Source organism: Idiotropiscis lumnitzeri, chromosome 8 (genome assembly GCF_059441095.1).
Source record: "Idiotropiscis lumnitzeri isolate Australia: NSW breed Sydney's pygmy pipehorse chromosome 8, RoL_Ilum_1.0, whole genome shotgun sequence".
Classification (NCBI taxonomy): Eukaryota; Metazoa; Chordata; class Actinopteri; order Syngnathiformes; family Syngnathidae; genus Idiotropiscis; species Idiotropiscis lumnitzeri.
In genome coordinates this window covers 4145001-4166494 of record NC_142398.1, presented here as the reverse complement: position 1 = coordinate 4166494, position 21494 = coordinate 4145001, and the positions used below count along the sequence as shown (strand labels likewise).

The 21494-nt window shown below is 42.6% G+C and overlaps 1 protein-coding gene across 1 annotated transcript in view; it reads left to right on the top strand.

Annotated features, from left to right (window-relative positions):
* foxk1 (forkhead box K1) overlaps nucleotides 1-21494 on the top strand; it is a 29398-nt gene that overhangs the window by 6847 nt on the left and 1057 nt on the right. Inside the window, exons 3-8 of the mRNA XM_088303430.1 lie at nucleotides 6288-6495; nucleotides 6858-7004; nucleotides 8819-9012; nucleotides 17741-17913; nucleotides 20369-20605; nucleotides 21046-21222. Coding sequence (XP_088159556.1) covers nucleotides 6288-6495; nucleotides 6858-7004; nucleotides 8819-9012; nucleotides 17741-17913; nucleotides 20369-20605; nucleotides 21046-21222 — 1136 coding nt within the window. The remainder of the gene's footprint in view (nucleotides 1-6287; nucleotides 6496-6857; nucleotides 7005-8818; nucleotides 9013-17740; nucleotides 17914-20368; nucleotides 20606-21045; nucleotides 21223-21494) is intronic.

Below are 21494 nucleotides of genomic sequence, written 5' to 3'. Positions count from 1 at the left end.
TTATCTGTCGCAAACCGTACTTCCCAATATGGACAACATTGGGATGGGAGCGGAGACATGTCAAGCATTTTGCATCCACATCCGACTTGTGGTCGAGTCGCAACATGGATCCCTGATTGAGCCTGAATGTGCATTACATAGACGATAAGTGGCGACTGCGCACCAGAGTACTCGAGACGGCACATTTTCCCGATGATGCACACTTGTTTATTCACATGGACTTTTTTTCCCATTTTATTTAGCATTTTATTTGCCGACCACACTAGCTCCTTTGCACATGGCATTATTTATATTGTTTACAAGAGACCTTCACACAAATCTAGGCCTTTGCACATGGCATTACAGCACCTTGGCGCAATCTATTTGCAGAAAAGATTTTGCGAGAGGTACTCCTGTTCTTTGTGACATTGTTCAAGTCATTTAAAGCAAGCTATTTGGAATGTTTATTTAAATGATTTTTGTAATTTTATTTTTCATTCAAAGTAATGTGTACCAGTTGGTCATTAAAAACAGTTTATATGCATTTCCTGCATTTATTTTGATTTTGGTCCACGGGCGGAAATTTATCGTGCATTTATTGTTATCGAGGTAAAATTGCTTAATTTATCGCGATATTGATTTTAGGTCATATCGCCCAGCCCTAGTATCTGTGCGTGTATGTGCAGGTGTATATATGTGTCTGTGTATGTGCAAGCGTATATGTGCGTGTGCTCCGATCTCCAATTGTTATGTCTTTCGGAATGTGTTTTTCTTTTGATAGCGTCTGTGTGAGTCCTCCAGTGCCCAGTTTGGTATGTTTGCATCTCTACAGCCAATGTGGAGAATGTGCTTTGTCGTCTTTGTCCATGAAGTGCTGTGAATGTGAGGGCAGCTCATGGAAATGCTTTGTGCGCAAATCTATTCTCACTACTGAGAATTTTCAATGAAGTTCACACATTTAAACTAAGTACTATAAATTTAGCATATGAGAATAATATAATAAATCAGCAAACATCAGGCCTACAATCCCAGTCATTCTTGTGACCCGTGCTTCTAGTTTCATTTGATGAATGCTTCTTGTTTCATCAATGTTTAAAATATTTAGTAAATATGAACCTGCTAACTTTAATTATCGACATTCTGTCCCGTATGTGTTTAAAATAATGCCAGTAATCGTAATAGAATCCTTCACTAGCTTGGTTAAATTTTCAACAACAAGCTCAGTTCATGTATGCCTTTATCTGGAAAATTATATGAGCTTCTATTTTTTAGTCTATCAATTTGTTTTGGAGATATCAATAAAAAAACAAGTAGTTCAAAAATCATCTCCTGGTGTAGAGCATTATGGCCACGGGCCTCCTCTCCTCCCTCCATGTCTTTGTGGTAGTCACGACTGGGACTGATCACAATTCGTCCTTTCAAAGTCATTGTAAATCCGTCGCTAATAACGTCAAAATAAGGGAACCAACCGGCCCCAAAATGTATGTGGACGTCGCTACTTGGGCCCACTTCAACCTCTGAAAACGTCACAATACGATTAGCCTTTCCATGGCTTACTTAAAAGAGAATGAGTGAATGAGCATCTTGCGTGCAATTTCGGACGCGTCTTGTCTATTTTCTTTAATGAGTCACCAAGATACGTAAAGACAATGCTTTCAGAGAGGTTTTGAGTAAGGTTATTTTTTTGTAGGCCATTTTATATTAGAATTTCAGCCACAAGTGTAAGCTTGACTTAGTTTTTTTTCACCAAGGCCCCTCCGAAAATGACGCGTCCAGTGCGGCCACACTCAGCTGTGGAGTCTGCCTCCTCACTGGAACTTTGGTGCTCTGAATTTTTCAGTCTGCCCATCCAACTATCCATTTTCTACACTGTATATCCTCACTATGGTCGTGCGCGGACGTGCTGGATGTTTTCAAAGTCCAACTATTCACCAAGGCACGACAGCCGGTGTGGTCGAGATGCTCACTGTCCGACATTGATGTTGCTGAAGTGGCGTTGGCTAAAAGCACATGACGGGGAATGTTAAAACCACCCCGAAGGTTTGTCGATGAGGTGTTTATCCGAAAATGACGCCCCCTTGCTCCACGACACAGACGGCTGCAAGCGGTGGCGGACGCAGAGCTGCATGTCTGGATGGTAAGAAGCTGTTCTGCTAACCTTGTTCTGTTTACTGACCCCAAATCTAATTGCTGCATTTGGCAGTGCAGTTACTTTTAACCGCTGCAGTGGCCACTGTTTAGTTGTGTGAGGGGAAACATCCATGCTGGCCTGCTGCCTGCTGGCTGCCTCCAGAGTCTTAACAAAACTTTAGCATAGCTAAATGTCTGAAATATAACCAGTCGGGGTTCGTGTGCATATTCCTACTCCCGCTTCAGCCTGCGTAAGTGGAGAATTGATCCGTACGATCAATTAATAATGTGTTTCTATCTCAAAACAAATTTTAAATGACAAAATTATTTATTCTCATAATGTAAAAAATATTTATTCCTGAAAAAAATAGAATAGAATAGAATAGAAATCCCTTTATTGTCATTGTACTCAAGTGTGCAACGAGATTAGAGGGCTCCCCTCTCCAGTGCAATACAACAATAATACAGACAAATATATAAATTAGATAAATAAAGAAGACAGTGCAATGGAATTCAGTACTGAATAGGGCATATAGAAACACATCACAATGCTGTTTTGCAAGGTTAGGGTGGTCTCGTGTGTGTGTGTGAGAGTTCAGTATGGAGATGGCTCTCGGAAACGCTACTAATGCGACTGCTGCTAGTGCTGCTGCTACCCACGCTGCTCTCCACGCTTATAAGTCTACCCCAGGATCCCGCCCCCCCATTTGTACCTCTGGCGCAGATTCAAGGCGAATTTTCTGCACCTCTGCCCCCTGCTGGGTGATTTTTACATGATTCACAATGCGGACAAGGCTGATTCTCAGTCAGAGGTTGCATCAGACCCTTATGTACACTATGACGCAAAAAAAACAAAAAACGTATTTATACGTCTTTGGTAGAGGGCGCCATTGCTTTAAAAGACGTATTTATACGTCCAAGGGAGTAAATGAGTTAAGTTTAATTGTCTCGAGGACTTTTCTTTTATGTATGAACTTTTCATCTGGAAAATTACGAGTATTTTCACAAGATAGCTACTACTAGCACAAAGAAGTGAAATTATTTCCGTTAGATTACGACTTTTTTGTCTTGGAGAAAAAATATTTTCATAATCAGTTCATCATTTTGAGACCTTGTTGAAGTCAAATTCTCGCAATTTCAGCTTCTCACGAAAGCTGACTGGTTCTCTTTTTGCGTTGAATCAACGGGAAAAATAATAAAGGCTGTTCTCTCATAATGTTTGAGTATTTTGTTGCATAAATAGAACTCTTTTGCAGTACAACTTCTATTTTCAAGCCTGTGAAACCCAAAAGTTGAATTTTTCACAAGCAAGCAACAAGCTAAGCGGAGTCAAGCTACTAAAGATCACATCAGCCTTCAGCTTATTAGCTTGTTTAGAGAAAAGTGTTGAGTGTGCCAAATCAGAGCCGCCTTGTTGACTTTGCAAACAGCAGCAGCTGTTGTTGCTTGTTTGGCGTGGACGCTGGCCAATAATTAACAAACGTTGCTGATTATCGTTGTAGGAAAAAGTGTGTGCGTGCGTGTGTGTGTGTGTGTGCGTGAGGGGGGTATTCGTCGGGCAGGCATGCACGCTTGGGGGTGCGTTGGGGTGTGTGCGTGCGTGTGTGTGTGTGGGGGGGGGGTGTGCAAGCGTGTGTCTTTATGCGTTTGTATGCGCACTTGCTTTATGTCAAGTTTTGTGATGTTGACTTATCAGCACAGCCTCTCCACTCATTAGATTGAATTGTTTCTTGTTATGACTTTTGATCTTGAAAATCAAACGTTATTGCCACACGATGGTAATGTTCTCCATATAATGTGTCCATTCTGGTAAAGTAAAAAAAAAAAAAGAATTATATATATATGTGTATATATATATATATATATATATATATATATATATATATATGTGTGTATGTATGTATGTATGTATATATATATGTATATATGTATATATATATTTATATATATATATATATATATGTATATGTATATATATATTTATATATATATATATATATATATATGTATATGTATATATATATTTATATATATATATATATATATATATATAATAAACTAGTGTCCTAAATTTCACGGCTTTTTGTCTTGATCATTTTAAATGGGAGTTGAACTTAATTTAAGTTATTTTCATTCGGTTATTTTTTTCTCTTCTACATTTATGACTTTTTTGTATTCATAAAGCAAGTCTTTGTGACCCTTTCTTTCTCCAAATAACAACAATAAATAGCGCATCTCATAATATTATACATTTTTATTTAGGTAAAAACATATTTGTGTGATATTTGGACCTAAGTTTGGGGAAAAAAATAGTCTTATAATATTGTAATTGTATTTTTGGAAAAATATAAATGTTGTGTAGTCATCATGTTATGACTTTGATCACTTCCTTCTTCAAAGATTCTGTCTTTGTATTCTAAAATTTTAAAAGCAATGCATTTTTATCCCCATAAAGTTTCCAACTTTTTTCGCTAGAAAATAACTAACTTTGGTGGAGTTTGTGACTTTTTATTAAACAAATATTACATTTTACTCTCCAATAATGACTTTTTAGACTTAATAGTTTTTTTTTTCACGAAAATATGCAATATTTTGTTAAGCCTTTTTTTTCTTGGAGAAATATGACTTTATTGTAGGGATATAAAGATTAATCGAAAATCGCTTTAATATCGATATAATCTGCTCAAAATATGCATCGATATAAAAAAATAAAAGAATCAATTCGCAACGCCGTTGTCTCGTTTTTGTTTTGTATACAAACTGCATGCTACTTAATACAATGTAAACTTCATTCCCTTTCATAGCAACACAGCAGTGATAAACGAGAACTTCTAAAGGAAAAACGTTGCGGCTGAATTAATTTACAATAACATAATTTCTGACATAGCGAGCTGTAGTTAGCACGCACAAGCTACCGTGTATGTGTGATGGAACGCCGCACGCAATGTCCTGTTGTGGTACGCTAACATAATGTAGCGTCGACTGTGGATTGTGGCGGCGGTAGTCAGCAAACTCACGTGTATTAAAAACCTAAACATACTTTTTATTTACGCATGATTGACACCGAAACAGCAAGAGCACAAGTGCTCACTTGCGAACACGCACCGCGTGTTACGTTTATAGAGTTGGAAATTTCTTGACCCAAAGTACCACATGACGCATTTGCCACGAGCCATTGATGGCAACACCCGACAATAAAACATAACATACCTAGGTCCTTAGTATATACTATTTACAGTGCTAAAAATAAATGGAAAAAATGGGTTTACAATTGTGTTTTGCCGAGTTTTTTTTTTTATATGTATCACGGTTGAGATTTCTCTCTCACTCTCCCTCTCTCTCTCTCTCTCATATTTTTTTTAGGCACATACCACATTTTGAATGTGCAGATGATATTATGCATACGAGATAAGCAAAACAAAACGTTTTGTATTCAGGTTAAATAAAAACAAAATGAAAAATCAATTTACGTGATGATTTTAGTTTTCTTTAGCACAATGCATTGCCTCAATTTTATTCATATGATTTGCATCATATGAATAAAATTGAGAAAATGTGCTCAAGAAACATGAAATATGTTCACAAGTATTTCTTTTAGTATTTATGCGTAGTTCCATAATAATAGCGCAACTCGGCATAGTGTATCATTTTTGGTTCTATTCAAAATGCACTAAACATTTCCTTGCTTGCGCTAAACATCTCTACGTATTTCGTTTGTGGATTGCTGCAGCATCTCACGACATAATGAGATGAGCGTGGTAGCAATTTAAAAAAATAAATAAATAAAACATCAAATCGAATCTAAATCGGGAACTGAAAATCGAATCGAATTGGGGTTTGAGTGAATTGCTACATCCCTACATTATTGTCAAATTGGTCTGATGTTTTCCATTGAAAAAAAATTTCTTCTTATAACATTCTAATGTTTTTGTTATAAAACTTGATTCTCACCAGGTCACTCCGTCAACTCCAGGAAAAAACTCTTGACGTTATCACACAAGATATATTTATTATCACAAGAAATTTATTCTGGAGATATTGTGACTACTTCAGTTAAAATATTGTAAAATGACCACTTTTTTTCTTCAAATGCATGAATTTATTCTTCTAATATTAAAATATTTTCCCATTCCCCCCCAAATCTGAGTGCATTTTCCTCCTATTCCTTTTTGCCTCAGCGTTCCCAACTCGTGCCCGGCGAGCCCTCGTGGCGCCGGGTCGTCGGGCTACCGCTATGGCCGCAACGTGACCAGCGACCTGCAACTGGTGGCCGAGTACGCTGCCAAAGCCGTGTCGGAGCAGAGGCGCAACGTGGGTGAGCAGCGCGGCACAGCCGGAGATCCCCGAGGGGAGTCGGCCAGCGCTGGCGGAGACGACAGCCCCAAGGTGATGGACGCCCTTTTACGTGACACGACCTTGACTTAGGAGTTTTATTGTTTTGGTTTTTTTTGTTATGAGCCATACGCTGCTATTCAAGTGATGTGGAAGAACATGGCGCAATTAAGGGACGCTAATGTCCTCATCGGATAACAAGAAGAGCCACCCTTAATGATGCACTTTCAAATGTTAATTGTATCTTGCGAAAATAATTTTTTTAATGTTTATTTGCTGGGGTCTGTAACAAATCTTTTAAGATGTGAAAAATCCTCACGTGTGTCCCAGGCCTTATTTTGCCAAAAGTGTAGTGAGAAAATGAATTGGACCTTCCTAAATCACGGACTGCAACGTTTGTGCGTCTTGTATTTCAGGATGAGTCCAAACCGCCATATTCGTACGCTCAGCTGATCGTGCAGGCCATCTCCTCAGCGCCTGACAAGCAGCTGACGCTCAGCGGCATCTACGCTCACATCACCAAACACTACCCTTACTACCGCACCGCCGACAAGGGCTGGCAGGTGTGTTGCCATCACATGTCATCATCACTGCCTGTTAAAGCGGACATGGACTTCAACTTAAGTCCAGTGTGGGATGTAATATTCCTTTTGTCCAACAAATACAACTGCTGGAATAGTCATGCTGTATGACTTGATTCTTATTCAATACCCAAAATATGCAATTTCCCTTTCCTTCCCCCCAACATGACTTATAGACTTAGTGTGCCTACAGAAAATCATCATACCGCTTTGCAATAGTTGCTTTATTTGTCATCCAACCTGAAATCCAAACCCCCCCAATTTTCTTTCCAGTTTTATTTACAAATCTGGTTGTGCAACATCAAAACAATGAAAACAAAGGCAACAGTTATGAAAGTTAATTCAAGAAAAAGCAAAACTAAAATAATGGGGTTGGAAATATGGCTGCACGATTTTGGAAAAAAAAACAAAACAAATACAAATTGCTATTTTACAGACCAATACTGCGACTGCGATTCAATTTGCAATCTTTATATTTTACACATGAAAATGCATGAAAGCGCTACAATTGTGAGTCACTTTAATTAATTTCAACCAAGTAATTTGTCAATATTATAACAATGCAATACACTAATTAATGTCACTATTTGAATAAAAGTACAAGGTGCTCGCTCTCCTGTGGTGAATGTGCGAAGAAGTGAGCTTTGACCTACATTTTGCAAATAACTTGCCAATAAAAACAATAGATTGGGGTTCAGTGTATGTTGAGATGATAATACACTGTAGTTAGTCATTTATTTATTTTTGGCAGCATCATTAATATCAAACAAGACAATGTAAACCATAAATAACAAAATGTAAACAGTCTTCAAGTGTAAATGTTTAAACAGGTCAGCATTGCACGCTGTTATGCGCTGATTCTAAGTACCTTTAAAACTAATGAATAAAAATACTCATGACAAAACACTCTTGTCTCTCATATAAACAGGACAAAACTTTGTCTAAATATTGCAATTTCTTTTTAAAAAAAAAAAAGCTGCCTTAACACCATAGATAAACTGGTTCAAGTACTAATTTGATAATAATTCTTCGCTTTTTAACGCTTTTTAAAAATCGTTACTTAAACTCTATCCTGTATTGCAAAAATTTCAGGTACAAGAAGAAAAAAATTCTTCTGCAAGATTAGAGAAATCAGAATAAAATGTGTAAAAAGTAGCGCAATATGTAATAGTGCAAAACTCTGATTAGTTTTTTTTTACCTAGAAAAAGCAGCATACCCACCATTGCTGGTTTCAGACATGGACAGTCACGAGTTACAATGTTGTCTTTGGTGCTGAAAAGACGCTCTGAAATGGAGCTTCAGCTGGAACACACAAATACAAGTTTTACGATGCAAATGTTTTTCATAAGGCGTGACAAACTCGAATGCTGCTGTTAGTGATGTTTGCTTTGCACGTGAATGGCCGCTAGTTGTTGTCTCACCCTCATCTGTTTTTATCAAAGGTTTTTTCTGATGCAGGTCATTTCTGTCAAATCCGACGTATGTCCAAATATGGCAAAAAATAAGCCGTTTTTTTTTTTTGGGGCCGAAAAATATCTGATTTAAGTTCTATGATACTTTTTTCCCTCCAAAAATTACAACTTTATCCTAAAAATATATCTTTAATTTTGTATTAGTACTTAATACAAGTTTATGTTGCTTAGTCTGAGTTCATGATCATAAAATTATTATTTTTTTCTTATATCATTTTGACATTTTATCTCCTCAAAAATCCGACTTCATTCCTCAGAAGATCCTGCCTTTGAATTTGAGCCGTGACTTTAGCAAGTAAATGTGCGGCATTTGTCGTCCTCAGAACTCCATCCGCCACAATCTGTCGCTCAACCGCTACTTCCTGAAAGTGGCGCGCTCGCAGGACGAGCCGGGCAAGGGCAGCTTCTGGCGCGTAGACTCTGCCTCGGAGGGCAAGCTGGTGGAGCAGGCCTTCCGCAAGCGCAGGCAAAGGGGCGTGGCCTGCTTCCGGACCCCCTTCGGACCCCTCTCGTCCCGGTAAGATCCTCAAGACCTCATCTGACGCCACACAAGGAATTTTTGTATCATTTTGCAAACAAAAATATAAAGAAAATGAAAAAGTGACTAATCAATCCCTCGGGCAAAGATAAAGATAAAGATGAAGATAAAGATGTCCTTTATTAGTCCCTCAATGGGGAAATTTGAGGTGTTACAGCAGCAAAGATATAGATCACACAAGAGTCGGCGGCGTAATGTAGCCGTTAATGTATAACTAATGTTATGCATGCTATGCAGACATTCATAAAAAGCATGCAAATATACACAGTATAAACGTATCTAGTGTAAGGAAACACTCCTAATGCCTGTCCATTATACAGAGGGGGAAACGCTGCAATGATAAAAACTACTGAATGATTGAAAATACTGCAATGATAAAAATATTGCAATGAAAAAAGTACTGTAATGGTAAGAGTACTGAAATGATAGAAAAGTACTGCAATGATAGAAAATACTGCAATGATAAAAGTACTGCAATGATAAAATATACTGCAATGGTAAAAGTACTGTAATAGTAAAAGTACTGCAACGATAGAAAAATACTGCAATGATAAAAGTACTGTAATAGTAAAAGTACCGCAATGATAGGAAATACTGCAATGATAAAAGTACTGCAATGATAAAAGTACTGTAATAGTGAACGTCCTGCAATGGTAGAAATACTGCAGTGATAGAAGTACTATAATAAGAATACTGTAATGGTAAACAAAATACATCATTGGTCAATATTTAAGTACACCATTGGCTGAAAGTACAGTAGTAGTGTATATTGCATCCTAGGACTGCACAATTGCACGAATGCCCTCCCGTTTGTAGGCCTGACCCAATGTTCTTGTTAAAAAGTCTGACAGCAGTCGGCAGGAAGGAGCGGCGAAATCTCTCTTTGGTACAGCGAGAGTGTAACAGTCTATCACTGAAGGAGCTGTGGAGTGTTCTCAGAGTGTCATTGAGTGGGTGTGCTGGGTTGTCCAGCATTGATGACAGTTTTGCCGTCATCCTCCTGCCCCGCACTGAGTCCACAGAGTCCAGGGAGCAGCCCAGGACAGAGCTAGCCATCCTCAGTTGGCCCTCCTCAGTTTGTCCAGTCTCTTTTTGTCCCGGCCCGAGATGCCTCCTGCCCAGGAGACCACTCCATAGAAGATGACTGATGAAACCACAGAGTCATAGAAGTTCCTGAGGAGTGTTCCCCGAACGCCAAAGGACCTCAGCCTCCTGAGTAGGAAGAGTCTGCTCTGACCCTTCCTATAGAGAGCGTCTGTGTTGTCTCTCCAGTCCAGTTTATTGTTCAGATGAACACCCAGGTACTTGTAAGTTGAGACCCTCTCAACGTCTGTTACCTGGATATTCACTGGTGCAGGTGGAGAGTGCCGACGCTTGCGGAAATCCACCACCAGCTCTTTGGATTTCCCAGCGTTGATTTGGAGGCGGTTCTGCTGACACCAGTCCACGAACCCCTGCGTAACCCCTCTGTACTCCTGATTGTCACCGTCAGTGATGAAGCCGACAATCGCAGAGTCATCAGAGAACTTCTGCAGGTGACAGGTTGTGGAATTGTATTTGTAGTCCGAGGTGTAGAGGGTGAACAGGAAGGGAGCCAGAACAGTTCCCTGCGGCGCTCCCGTGCTGCAGAGGAGCACGTCAGACACACACTCTTGTGTTCTCACGTACTGTGGCCGGTTTGTGAGGTAGTCGTGAATCCATGTGATGAGGTGGTGGGCCACTCCCGCCTGCTCCAGCTTGTCTCCCAATAAGGCGGGCTGGATGGTGTTGAAAGCACTTGAGAAATCAAAGAACATGATCCTCACCGTGCCCCCCGCCTTCTCCAGGTGGGAGAGTTAAGTGTGGAGCAGGTAGATGATGGCATCATCCACACTGATGCCAGGCTGATGCCAAGTCATGTTGAACAAGATAATAGATATGATATCTTCTTATAAACGTAGCGTGACAAATAGACAATATAACAATGCATTCATATATTATTTATTTTATCCATCCATCCATCTTTTGTACCGCTTCTCCTCACTAGGGTCGCGGGGGGTGCTGGGGCCTATCCTAGCTATCTTCGGGCAGTGGGCGGGGGACACCCTGAACTGGTTGCCAGCCAATTGCAGGGCACACAGAGACAAACAACCATCCACACACATACTCATACCTATGGGCAATTTAGAGTGTTCAATCGGCCTGCCATGCATGTTTTTGGAATGTGTTCGAGTAAACCGGAGTACCCGGAGGAAACCCACGCAGGCACGGGGAGAACATGCAAACTCCACACAGGATGGCCTGAGCCGGGATCAAACCCATGCCCGATGCTGTCTCACACTGTGAGGCCATCGTGCTAACCAGTCGCCCACCGTGCCGCATTATTTATTTTAAATGACTATAATTACTGCAGTTTACCGAGTCACATATCTTCATTGGTTATTGTGAAAGTCTGTATCATACTGCCTCCTGGTGGCCAGAGCATGCCCTCCTTAAATTCTTTGTCTAGCCAAGATGACCCAGGAAACAGAAATTAGTTACCATTTTCTTTTATATCTATTCATTTTGGAAAAATTAGGAAATGGGTTATTTAAAAACCACTCAACAAAATTCTTTTGACTTTGCCATCATTTTAGAATTAGAATTAGAAATCCCTTTATTGTCATTGTACTCAAGTGTGCAACGAGATTAGAGGGCTCCCCTCTCCAGTGCAATACAACAATAATACAGACAAATATATAAATTAGATAAATAAATAAGAGAGTGCAAAGGAATTCAGTACTGAATAGGGTATATAAAAACACATCACAATGCTGTTCTGCAAGGTGAGGGTGTTCTCGTGTGTGTGTGAGAGTTCAGAATGGAGACGGCTCTCGGAAAGAAACTGTTTCTCAGTCTATTGGTCCTCGATTTGATGCATCTGTAGCGCCTGCCAGAGGGCAACAGGTCGAACAGGTGTGAGTTTGGGTGGGTATTGTCTTTGACGATGTTGAGAGCCCTTCTGAGGCACCGGGCGGTGTAGATGTCCGACAGTGGGGGGAGAGGGCAGCCAATAATCCTTTGCGCTGTTTTGACTGTCCTCTGGAGCCTCACTCTGTCCGCCTCAGTGCAGCCGCTGTACCAGGTGGAGACACAGTACGTCAACAGGCTCTCGATGGACGAGTGGTAGAAGGCTAGCAGCAGCTTCCTGTCCAGGTTGAATTTCCTGAGGACTCTCAGGAAGTGCAGACGCTGGTAGACCTTCTTTACCACTGCTGTGGTGTTGTGAGTCCAAGACAGGTCGTCGGAGATCTGTACTCCCAGGAACTTGAACGTGTGGACCCTCTCCACACACACGCCTTCGATGCAGAGGGGGGGCGGCACCGTCTTGTTCCTCCTGAAGTCGACGACAATCTCCTTTGTTTTTGCAGTGTTAAGGTGCAGTCTGTTGTCCTTGCACCAAGCTGTCAGTCTCTTTACCTCCTCTCTGTAGGCTGTCTCGTCACCTTCCGAGATCAGACCGACCACTGTCGTGTCGTCAGCAAACTTGACGATGGTGTTGTTGCAGTGGGCCGGGCTGCAGTCGTAGGTGTAGAGGGCGTACAGGAGAGGGCTCAGCACGCATCCTTGAGGGGAACCGGTGCTCAGCATGCGGGTGGAGGACGTGTAGGGGCCGAGCAACACAGTCTGGGGTCTGTTGGTCAGAAAGTCCTTAATCCAGATGCGTGTGAGGGCAGGGAGGCCGAGAATGTCCAGTTTGGCGACGAGGATGTCTGGGATGATCGTGTTGAATGCCGAGCTGTAGTCCACAAAGAGCATCCTTGCATAGCTCTGCTGTTGTTCCAGGTGGCCCAGCACAACATGCAGAGCAGTGTCGATGGCGTCCTCAGTGGATCTGTTAGCCCGGTATGCAAACTGGTAGGGGTCCAGAGTGGGAGGAAGGCAGTCCCTGATGTGCTGGAGAACCAGCCTCTCGAAGCACTTCATGATGACTGGCGTGAGAGCAACAGGACGGTAGTCATTCAGGTGGACGGCTGGTGACTTTTTGGGGACAGGAATAATGGTGGAAGTTTTCAAGCAGGAAGGGATGACTGCTTGAGCCAGGGAGCGGTTGAAGATCCTGCAGAAAACATGTGCAAGTTGGTGGGCACATGCTCTGAGGACCTGCGTCATTAAGTTCCACAAACGATCCCGTCACATTTGGTGTCAGAAGTGGGATGGCCAGTCGAAGAGGACGAGGACGGGGTCGGCCTCCAGTAAAGAGTATGGAGACACGCTCAAAAAAGCCGGGAGAAGGTGAAGGGGGTGCTTCTGATTCGGCTCTGTGGGGTCCAAGTGCAGAAAAGGATCTGATAGTTGGCATGCGTACTTTTTTGGCGGGACAGCAGAAAAGAGAGGAGAGTCTTCTGGCAGAACTCAGAGGGCTCCGGCTTCCTTAACAGTCTCACAGTTAGGTCAGACGAGGGAAGAACAGAGGCCGGTAACACCTGGCGCAGGACCGTCCCAGTTTACATCTCCCGCTGAGGGGTCATTCAAGAGCTTCAGATTAGACTTTGCTACACTTGCTCCATGACCACACCTCAGTCCACCCACCGGGCTGGAATGCAGAATCATTGGGGTTCCGAAGATCCCATCGTATCTGGCTGGGAAGACATTGAAAATTACCTTCTTCACTTTGAGCATATTGCCAGAACATGGGATTGACCAGAGAGCAAATGTGCGTGCCGCATGGTGTCACTTCTTACTGGAAAGGCACCAGAGGCATACACAACCATGGACGAAGAGAGCGCCCACTCTTACTCAGACCTGAAGGCTGCGTTTCTGACCAAGTTTGATGTTTCACCAGAGACATACTGTCAGGAATTCCGGTCCATGACAGTTCCACCCGGAGAAAACCCCATAGAGACCTACCACCGGTTGAAGAGTCTATACAGACGATGGATTTGTCCGGAGCTGCACACGAAGGAGCAGGTCGGTGACCAGATCATCTTAGAGCAGCTTTTACGGGTCTTCCCAGCAGACATCTGCATCTGGGTGAAGGAGAACGAGCCGACAGATGGGCTAGCTGCAGCAAAGCTGGCACTGCAATACCTTAATGCACGTAGACAAGGCGCAACTGTTCACCAAAGTGGTTCCAGTCGCCAAGCTTGGCAGCCCAGACCAGCAGCTAGGAGCAATACACAGCGGCCTGGCGAACTCCGCCCTCCAGCTAAGGATTTTATCTGCTTTTATTGTCAGCAAGCCGGACACAAAGCTTCTCTATACTCCATGAGAAAAGCTAAACTCAACAGAGCATGTTACACTCCCAAGGTGGAGGCTGTCAGCGTGAGGGAATGCAGCAAAAATTTAAAGACATTACTATTAACGGGGAACCTGTGACTGCTCTGGTGGATACGGGTAGCTTTCTCACACTGGTGTGAAGGGACCTAGTATCGATAAGCAATGTAGACTGCAGCAAACAGGAAGACATTTTGTGTGTGTACGGTGACAGTCACTTTTACCCTACTGCAGAGCTGACTATCGTTGTTGATCAGCAACCCTTTTTGATGACTGTGGGGGTAGTGGAAAAGTTGCCACTATCTGTTATCCGGGGATGGGACTTACCTGTGCTTTTGGATGTGCTGCCGGAGGTGGGGCCCAAAGCTATCGACTGTGGCAAGGGGTTCTTGGGTGAGAGTGATTTTGATTTATTTATTTATATTTTTAAATTCCAGACTTTGGACAGTCGTTTGTTTGAAGGGGGCACAAAGGGCCCAAAGAAGTCGCACCGCCAGCGCCATTTTGAAAAGGGTCAAAAATCCTGTGAGCCAAAATGCAAGGAAGGAACTACAAAAGACATGGGAGGTGCCTGGGGATATTCGGACACTCAAAGAGTATGTAATCATTATTTGCTGAGGTGTTGGAGGGCTATATATGGCAAAGGGGAATAAGCATTGCGTTGTATACAGCTGATGGGGTCAAGCGCCTGGTAGTTACGGTCTCCTGTCGACAGATGGTCCTCCACCTGGCACATACCTTGCCTTGGACAGGTCGTCTTGGTCGCAATAAAACTTTTTTGCGCATATATTCTAGATTCTTTTGGCCTTCTATGTATGCTGATGTTCAAACCTTGTGTAGAACCTGTTCTATTTGCCAAAAACTTGCCATGTTCGCCAGTCAGACCGCACCAACCTCCAACCCCTACCCGTTATTTCCACACCATTTAGGCATATAGCCATGGACATAGTTGGACCGCTGGTGCATAGTAGTGGAGGTCACCAATACATTTTAGTTGTTTGTGATTATGCCTCCCGGTACCCTAATGCTTTGTCCTTGCGCAGTGTTATTGAACTTGCTGTGCTGCGTTGTCTTGTCCAGCTGAGATCATCACAGACCAGGGGACCAACTTCACATCCAGACTTCTGCAGCTCTCGACAGTTTCAGTTTCAGTGGCTTGGTGGTGCACTTCAATCAAACTCTAAAAAAGATGCTGCAGAAGTTTGTTGCTGACAACGGACGTAACTGGGGCCAATGGCTGTCGTTCTTGCTGTTTGCTTACCAAGCGGTTCCCCAAGCCTCCATGGGATTCTTCCCATTTGAACTGCTGTATGACTGGGAAGTCCAAGGATGCGACAAGACATGCGAGGCTCCCAAAACAAGCACCAGTTAGCACAGTGTGGTCCAGTTTGTGTTGGAGATGAGGGTCCGACTGGCGAAGTACCGTGATGAGGCAGAAGTCAACTTTGGCGAGGCCCAGCTGTCCCAGAAGACGTGGTATGACCAACAGGCCAGACAGCGTGAATTTCAACCCGGCCAGAATGTACTGCTATTCCTGCCATCCTCTAACAGCAAGCAAGCTGTTTGCTAAGTGGCAGGGCCCGTACCACGTCTTAAGGAAGATGGGCCCTGTAACATACGAGATCCACCCCCCCGGCAAGTAGAAGTCAAAGCAGACCTACCACGTCAACTTGCTGAAGGAGTGGAAGGAGGCACCAGTGCAAGATACTGTGGCAACGCTGCTGGTGGTGGAGGTGGACAGCGATCGGGATGAGGAGTCTGCTCTACCTGTCGAGCCCACTCTTAACCATCGTTCTGCCTTCAAATCCTCCCAGCTGAGACAGGTATTCCAGCGGGTCACCTAACTTTTTGCTGCCAACCCGGGAAAGGCTGTCCTTGTTGAACATGTCATCCGCCTGAAGGACAGGGGACCGATTCACCAGAGGGCCTACTGAGTGCCACAACATCTGGTGGAAAAGCTCCTAAAGGAGGTGGAAGAGATGCCTGGCTGATTGATACATTGGAGTCAGAGTGGTGCAGTCCGGTGGACATCGTGGTGAAGAAAGATGGATCACTCCGCATCTGCATCGACTTCGGGTAGCTCAATTCAATGTCGGAGTTTGATGCCTACCCGATGCCCCGCATTGATGATCTTCTGGAAAAGATTGGTCGGGCCAGGTTCCAAGGATAATGGCAGGTACCTCTGGATGCATCCAGCCTGCCCTACACTGCATTCCAGACACCTGCTGGCCTCTGCCAATTCACCGCTGTTCGGGCTTCATGGAGCTCCCGCCACTTTCCAGAGGCTGATGGACCGCATTATGCAGCGGTATGAGGACTGAATGATGTGGTCTTCTTCAGCGACACATGACACTGAATCCCGGCAAGTGTCAGTGGGCAAGAGAAGAGGCGAGATACGTGGGCTACCAGCTTGGGCGAGGTGAGGTTTGACCACAGGTGGACAAAGTTGAGGACATCCGCAGATGCCCACGCCCTCGTACAAAGAAGGGGGGTGAGGGCCTTGGCTTTGGCCGGCTGGTACAGGAGATTTGTCCCACTGTTTGCTACCATCGCTGCCCCTCTGACAGTGCTGGCGGCCAAGGACAAGAGGAACTGGACTGAGGTATGTGAGACTGCATTTCAAACCCTCGAGTCTAGCCTGTGCTCTTCTCCAGTGCCAAGGAGTCCTGACTTCAGCTCTTGGTTCAGACTGATGCCTCGGCGGTGGGACTAGGCACAGTTCTGGCCCAAGGTGCCCCTCAAGTTGTAGATGGTCCCACGTAAGACGAGGTATTCCACTGTGGAAAAGGAGGGCCTGGCCATCACATGCACTCCGGAGAACCTGAAATACTATGTGATGGGGAGAGAGTTTGGCTTGGAGACGGATCATCACGCTCTTACATGGATTGGCACTATGAAGGACCACAACAGCCGTCTCACCGGCTGGTACCTCTCCGTTCATCTGTTCTGGTTCCAGATCCGACACCATGCTGGCAAGTCCAATGTTGTGGCACATTACCTGTCAAGGTTGCAGCACATCGCCAACCTCGTGGAGGACGGGGTTTTAATGTGACGGAGCGCCGTTGAATTACGTCACACCCTCATGGCAGCAGACGTTTTTGTTCCATGAAGCCACACTCCACACAGACTGAGCCTAGTAACATTGTGGGTGACTAGCTGCTGCAGAGTGTAAGCAAAGTTATAGTTGAATCTTGTGACAGTTTCTTTGGAATGCAATTGTAAATATTTTTCTTTGTTTTGGTTTGCTTTGTTTTTATTTTGTCACTAAAGTCCATTTATTTCACCTATTGAGGAATTTTTGGGGCAATGAAAAAACACTCAACTTTATTTTTTTGACTCATTTTTTCATTAGCTTTCACAAACAAACCCGTGACAAGACTGTATATTTTTTTATGAATCAGAACCCTATGGAGTGCTATTTTTCCTTATTAAAATCTTGATGGTTGCCTTTTGTGGATTTTGTTCTTCGTAGGAGCGCCCCTGCATCGCCCACCCACCAGGGACTGCTTTCGCCGCCATCCAGCGGGCTGCAGACCCCCGAGTGTCTGAGCAGGGAGGGGTCCCCCGTCCCCTTGGACTGCCACGAACAGCTGATGCACAAGCTGGCCGCCGTGCCCGAATATCGATACTCGCAGAGCGCGCCCGGTGAGTTCAGATAACACATCTATCGATCTAATCTATTTATCTTATCTTATCTTCCATCTCTCTCTCTCGCTCTCTCTCTCTCTCTCTCTTTATCTCTCTCTCTTTCTCTCTACCTTACCTTACCTTCATCTCTATATATCTATCTATCTCTATATATCTGTCTCTATCTCTATCTCTCTCTCTCCCTCTCTCTCTCTCTCTCACTCTCTCTTGATATATATATATATATATATATATATATATATATATATATATATATATATATATATATTCATCGCTATCTCTATATATCTATTTATCCCTATATATCTCTGTCTCTATATCTATCTCTATCTCTATATATCTATCTTTCTCCATCAATCTATATATCTCTATCTCTCTATCTCTCTCTCTATTTATCTATCTATCTCATCTCTATCACTCTATCTCTAGCACTCTATTTATCTATCTATCTCATCGCATCTAATCTCTCTCTCCCTCTCTCTTTTTCTCACTCTCTCTGTCTCTCTCTCTCTATATATTTCTATCTCGATATATCTCTATCTCTATCTATCGCTCTATTTATCTGTCTATCTCATCTCTATCACTCTATCTCTATCTCTATATATCTATCTTTCTCCATCTCTATATATATCTCTATCTCTATATATCTCTGTATTCGGGGTGCAACGATACGTTGATATGTATTGAATTGTTCGAGACAGTGGTCACGGTTCGGTGCGCACTGGATCCAACAATATGCAAAATGTTATGACGATGAGGAGCAACGCTGCCTACTCCGCCTTTTATATGCTGGGTTGGCGAGCGCAGACCCATTCACCGTACGTTACTGCCCCTCCCACATTCATTTTGGCTCAAGCTGCACGAGAAGCGCGCTGGCGGTTGCAACGTGGCTATAAAGCATATCTGAAGCGGAAGAAGCTCCACCAAACTTCACGTCTAGCGTTTGGAAGTAATTTAGTTTTCAAGTATGCACCAGACGGAAAGCGTGTTGTGGACTACAACTTCAACAGTAGGTCGCAAGTGTCACACAATGCTAACTACGTCGGTGGAAGTACAACAAACATGGTTACATTTACGCTGAAATCACTTCAATGTGAAAATGTCTGGAACGTTCTAAGGTTCCTGCGCGGACCTATTTCCCCAATACTGCAATACCAATAATGCAATTCCTGATTTGTACAACAAGACGAGAGTCAAAATAGCAGCGGCTTTGTCAGCAGCCCCCGCTGCACCAGCTGACCGTTACGGCACTTAACATCATTGCGGAGTGGGACATCAAATGCAACGTTATTCAGACACGGCTGCTCGAAAGTCACACGACTGATGATTTAACCAGAAAAGTCTGAAAGAAGTTGCGGAGGATGGAAATTAGTGCACTCAAACGCAACTATACCTGTTTTATTTTATTTATTTAATTTTAAAAATTTTGTAGTTGTACAATGCACTCCAATCCATCTTTATTTGTATACAAAGTACAGTGGTTTAAAAAAATATTTTAAGGGATAAAGTGTTTATTTTCTGCCTATTCTGAAAATACAGTCAAGCACCCACGATGCTACACTACTGCATTTGGATGAGTTTGTGTTACAATGATTCAAATTTTAAAAACAATGATGTTTGAAATGATATGATATTAAGGAAGATAATTGTTTTTTATGTATACTCGACAGATAAATATGAATTGCAGAAAAATACTTTTAATTTAATATATAAAATAAAGAAATGTTCTAATAAATATTTTAGTATTTTTTTACATACCATATAATCTTTAACCCAAAAGTTTAAGTTCAAGGTCCTGTTTTTGTTTAATAAGTTAATGTTGCTGAATATATACTTCACAAGATAAGTATAATCTAAATTGTATTTGTTAAGGAGCTGTTTATTTGCCAAATATACTGTAATCTCTTGCTTAGAATGCACCACAGAAGATGGGTCATTTCTCACGTAATTTATTTTGTATTCGTACAATATTCTTGTTTTTTTTTTCATGGTGCTGTTTTTTTTAACATCTTGGCTAAGTACGCGCAGCAGAAAACGAGTCAGGTGTTGCTAAAATAGATTTAATTAAATGAAAAAGTGTGTGCTTTTGAGTTTAAACAATCTAAGTAGCTTCAATAAACTCTAAATTGAAAAAAATTGTATCGAAAAAATATCAAACCGTGACACTAATGTATCAAACCATGAATTTTCTGTATCATTACACCCCTACTCTCTCTATTTCTAATCTCTATTTCTCTCTTTATCTATCTCATCTCGTCTCTTTCTCTCTCTCTCGCTCTCTCTCTCTCTCATATATACATATATATATATATATATATATATATATATATGTATGTATGTATATATATATATATATATATATATATATATATATATATATATATATATATATATATATGTGAGAAAGATAGATTTGATATAGTGACTTCGTTTTGTGTGCGCGTCCTCGTAGGGTCTCCGGTCAGCGCTCAGCCGGTGATCATGGCGGCGCCCCCGCACCCACCGCACCCAAGCGCCGCCCTCGGCAAGGCCTTGGCCCTCATTCCGGGGGGGGGCGGCCAGGTCCACCTTGTCCAGAACCCGCCGCCGTCCTCGGTCACCATGCTCCGCGTGGTAACTGGTGCACCCCCTAACGGCTACTGCGCCCCCTCAATGGTCAACGCTGGGCCAGGCGGCGCCGAGCTCAAAGGTTGGTCCGAAAAAGGGGGGGCAAGGGGATGGGCGTCGAAATGGACTGCAGATTTCAAAGTGACGCATAAGAAAATTTTTTATTAGCAAAAAAAAACCCCCCCAAAAAACAGTGACACAAAAAATGAGTTTTTTCTCTTTAGATGTTGACAAATTAAGCTTTTTAATCTTTCTTCCCAAAATACGTCAACTAAAAAAAAACAAATTTTTTTTTTTTCACTTATTTTGACTTTTTGTCCCAATTATTTTTTAAATAAGACACATATGTTGTCAGAGGGCTATTCAAGTCACCTGAACCAGAAGAAATTGCTTAGTTTTGCAGAATGCGTAACTAGTCATGTGTTAACGAGGAACTCATCTCATGATAACTGAGGCACGTTTTTCTTACAATATAATTGTTTATGTCTCGTTTCTCATACGTGCCATTTTTGTGTTCCTCAGAGGCGCAGTTGAAGCGAGAGCTGGTAATCCAGACGCTGGACAGCGCCGGGCACGTGGCCGACCTGCGAAACGTTGCCCTGCATCAACTTCCCGTGCACCCCATCATGCAGAACGGGAAGCACGCCAACGCCGCCCCCGCTGTCGCTACGGCAACTAGCCTGGCTGCTTTCACTTCCGGTACATTTGGCCATCATACAGAAAACTTGCCTTTTTTTTTTTTTTTAAATATGCTAATCAGGTAACATATTTTCATCAAAACAAATACAATTAATTTTGCTTAAAATTGCGAATTTTTCTCTTGGAAAAAAAATCCGTTTATAAATAATATTACAGGATCTTATTGTCATTGTTTTTTGCGAATTGTATAAATCAAAAGTACTTGTGGTATCATTACTTGGTATCGGTATCTATAACTACTCAGGTTTGTTACTGATATTGGTCTGAAAAAA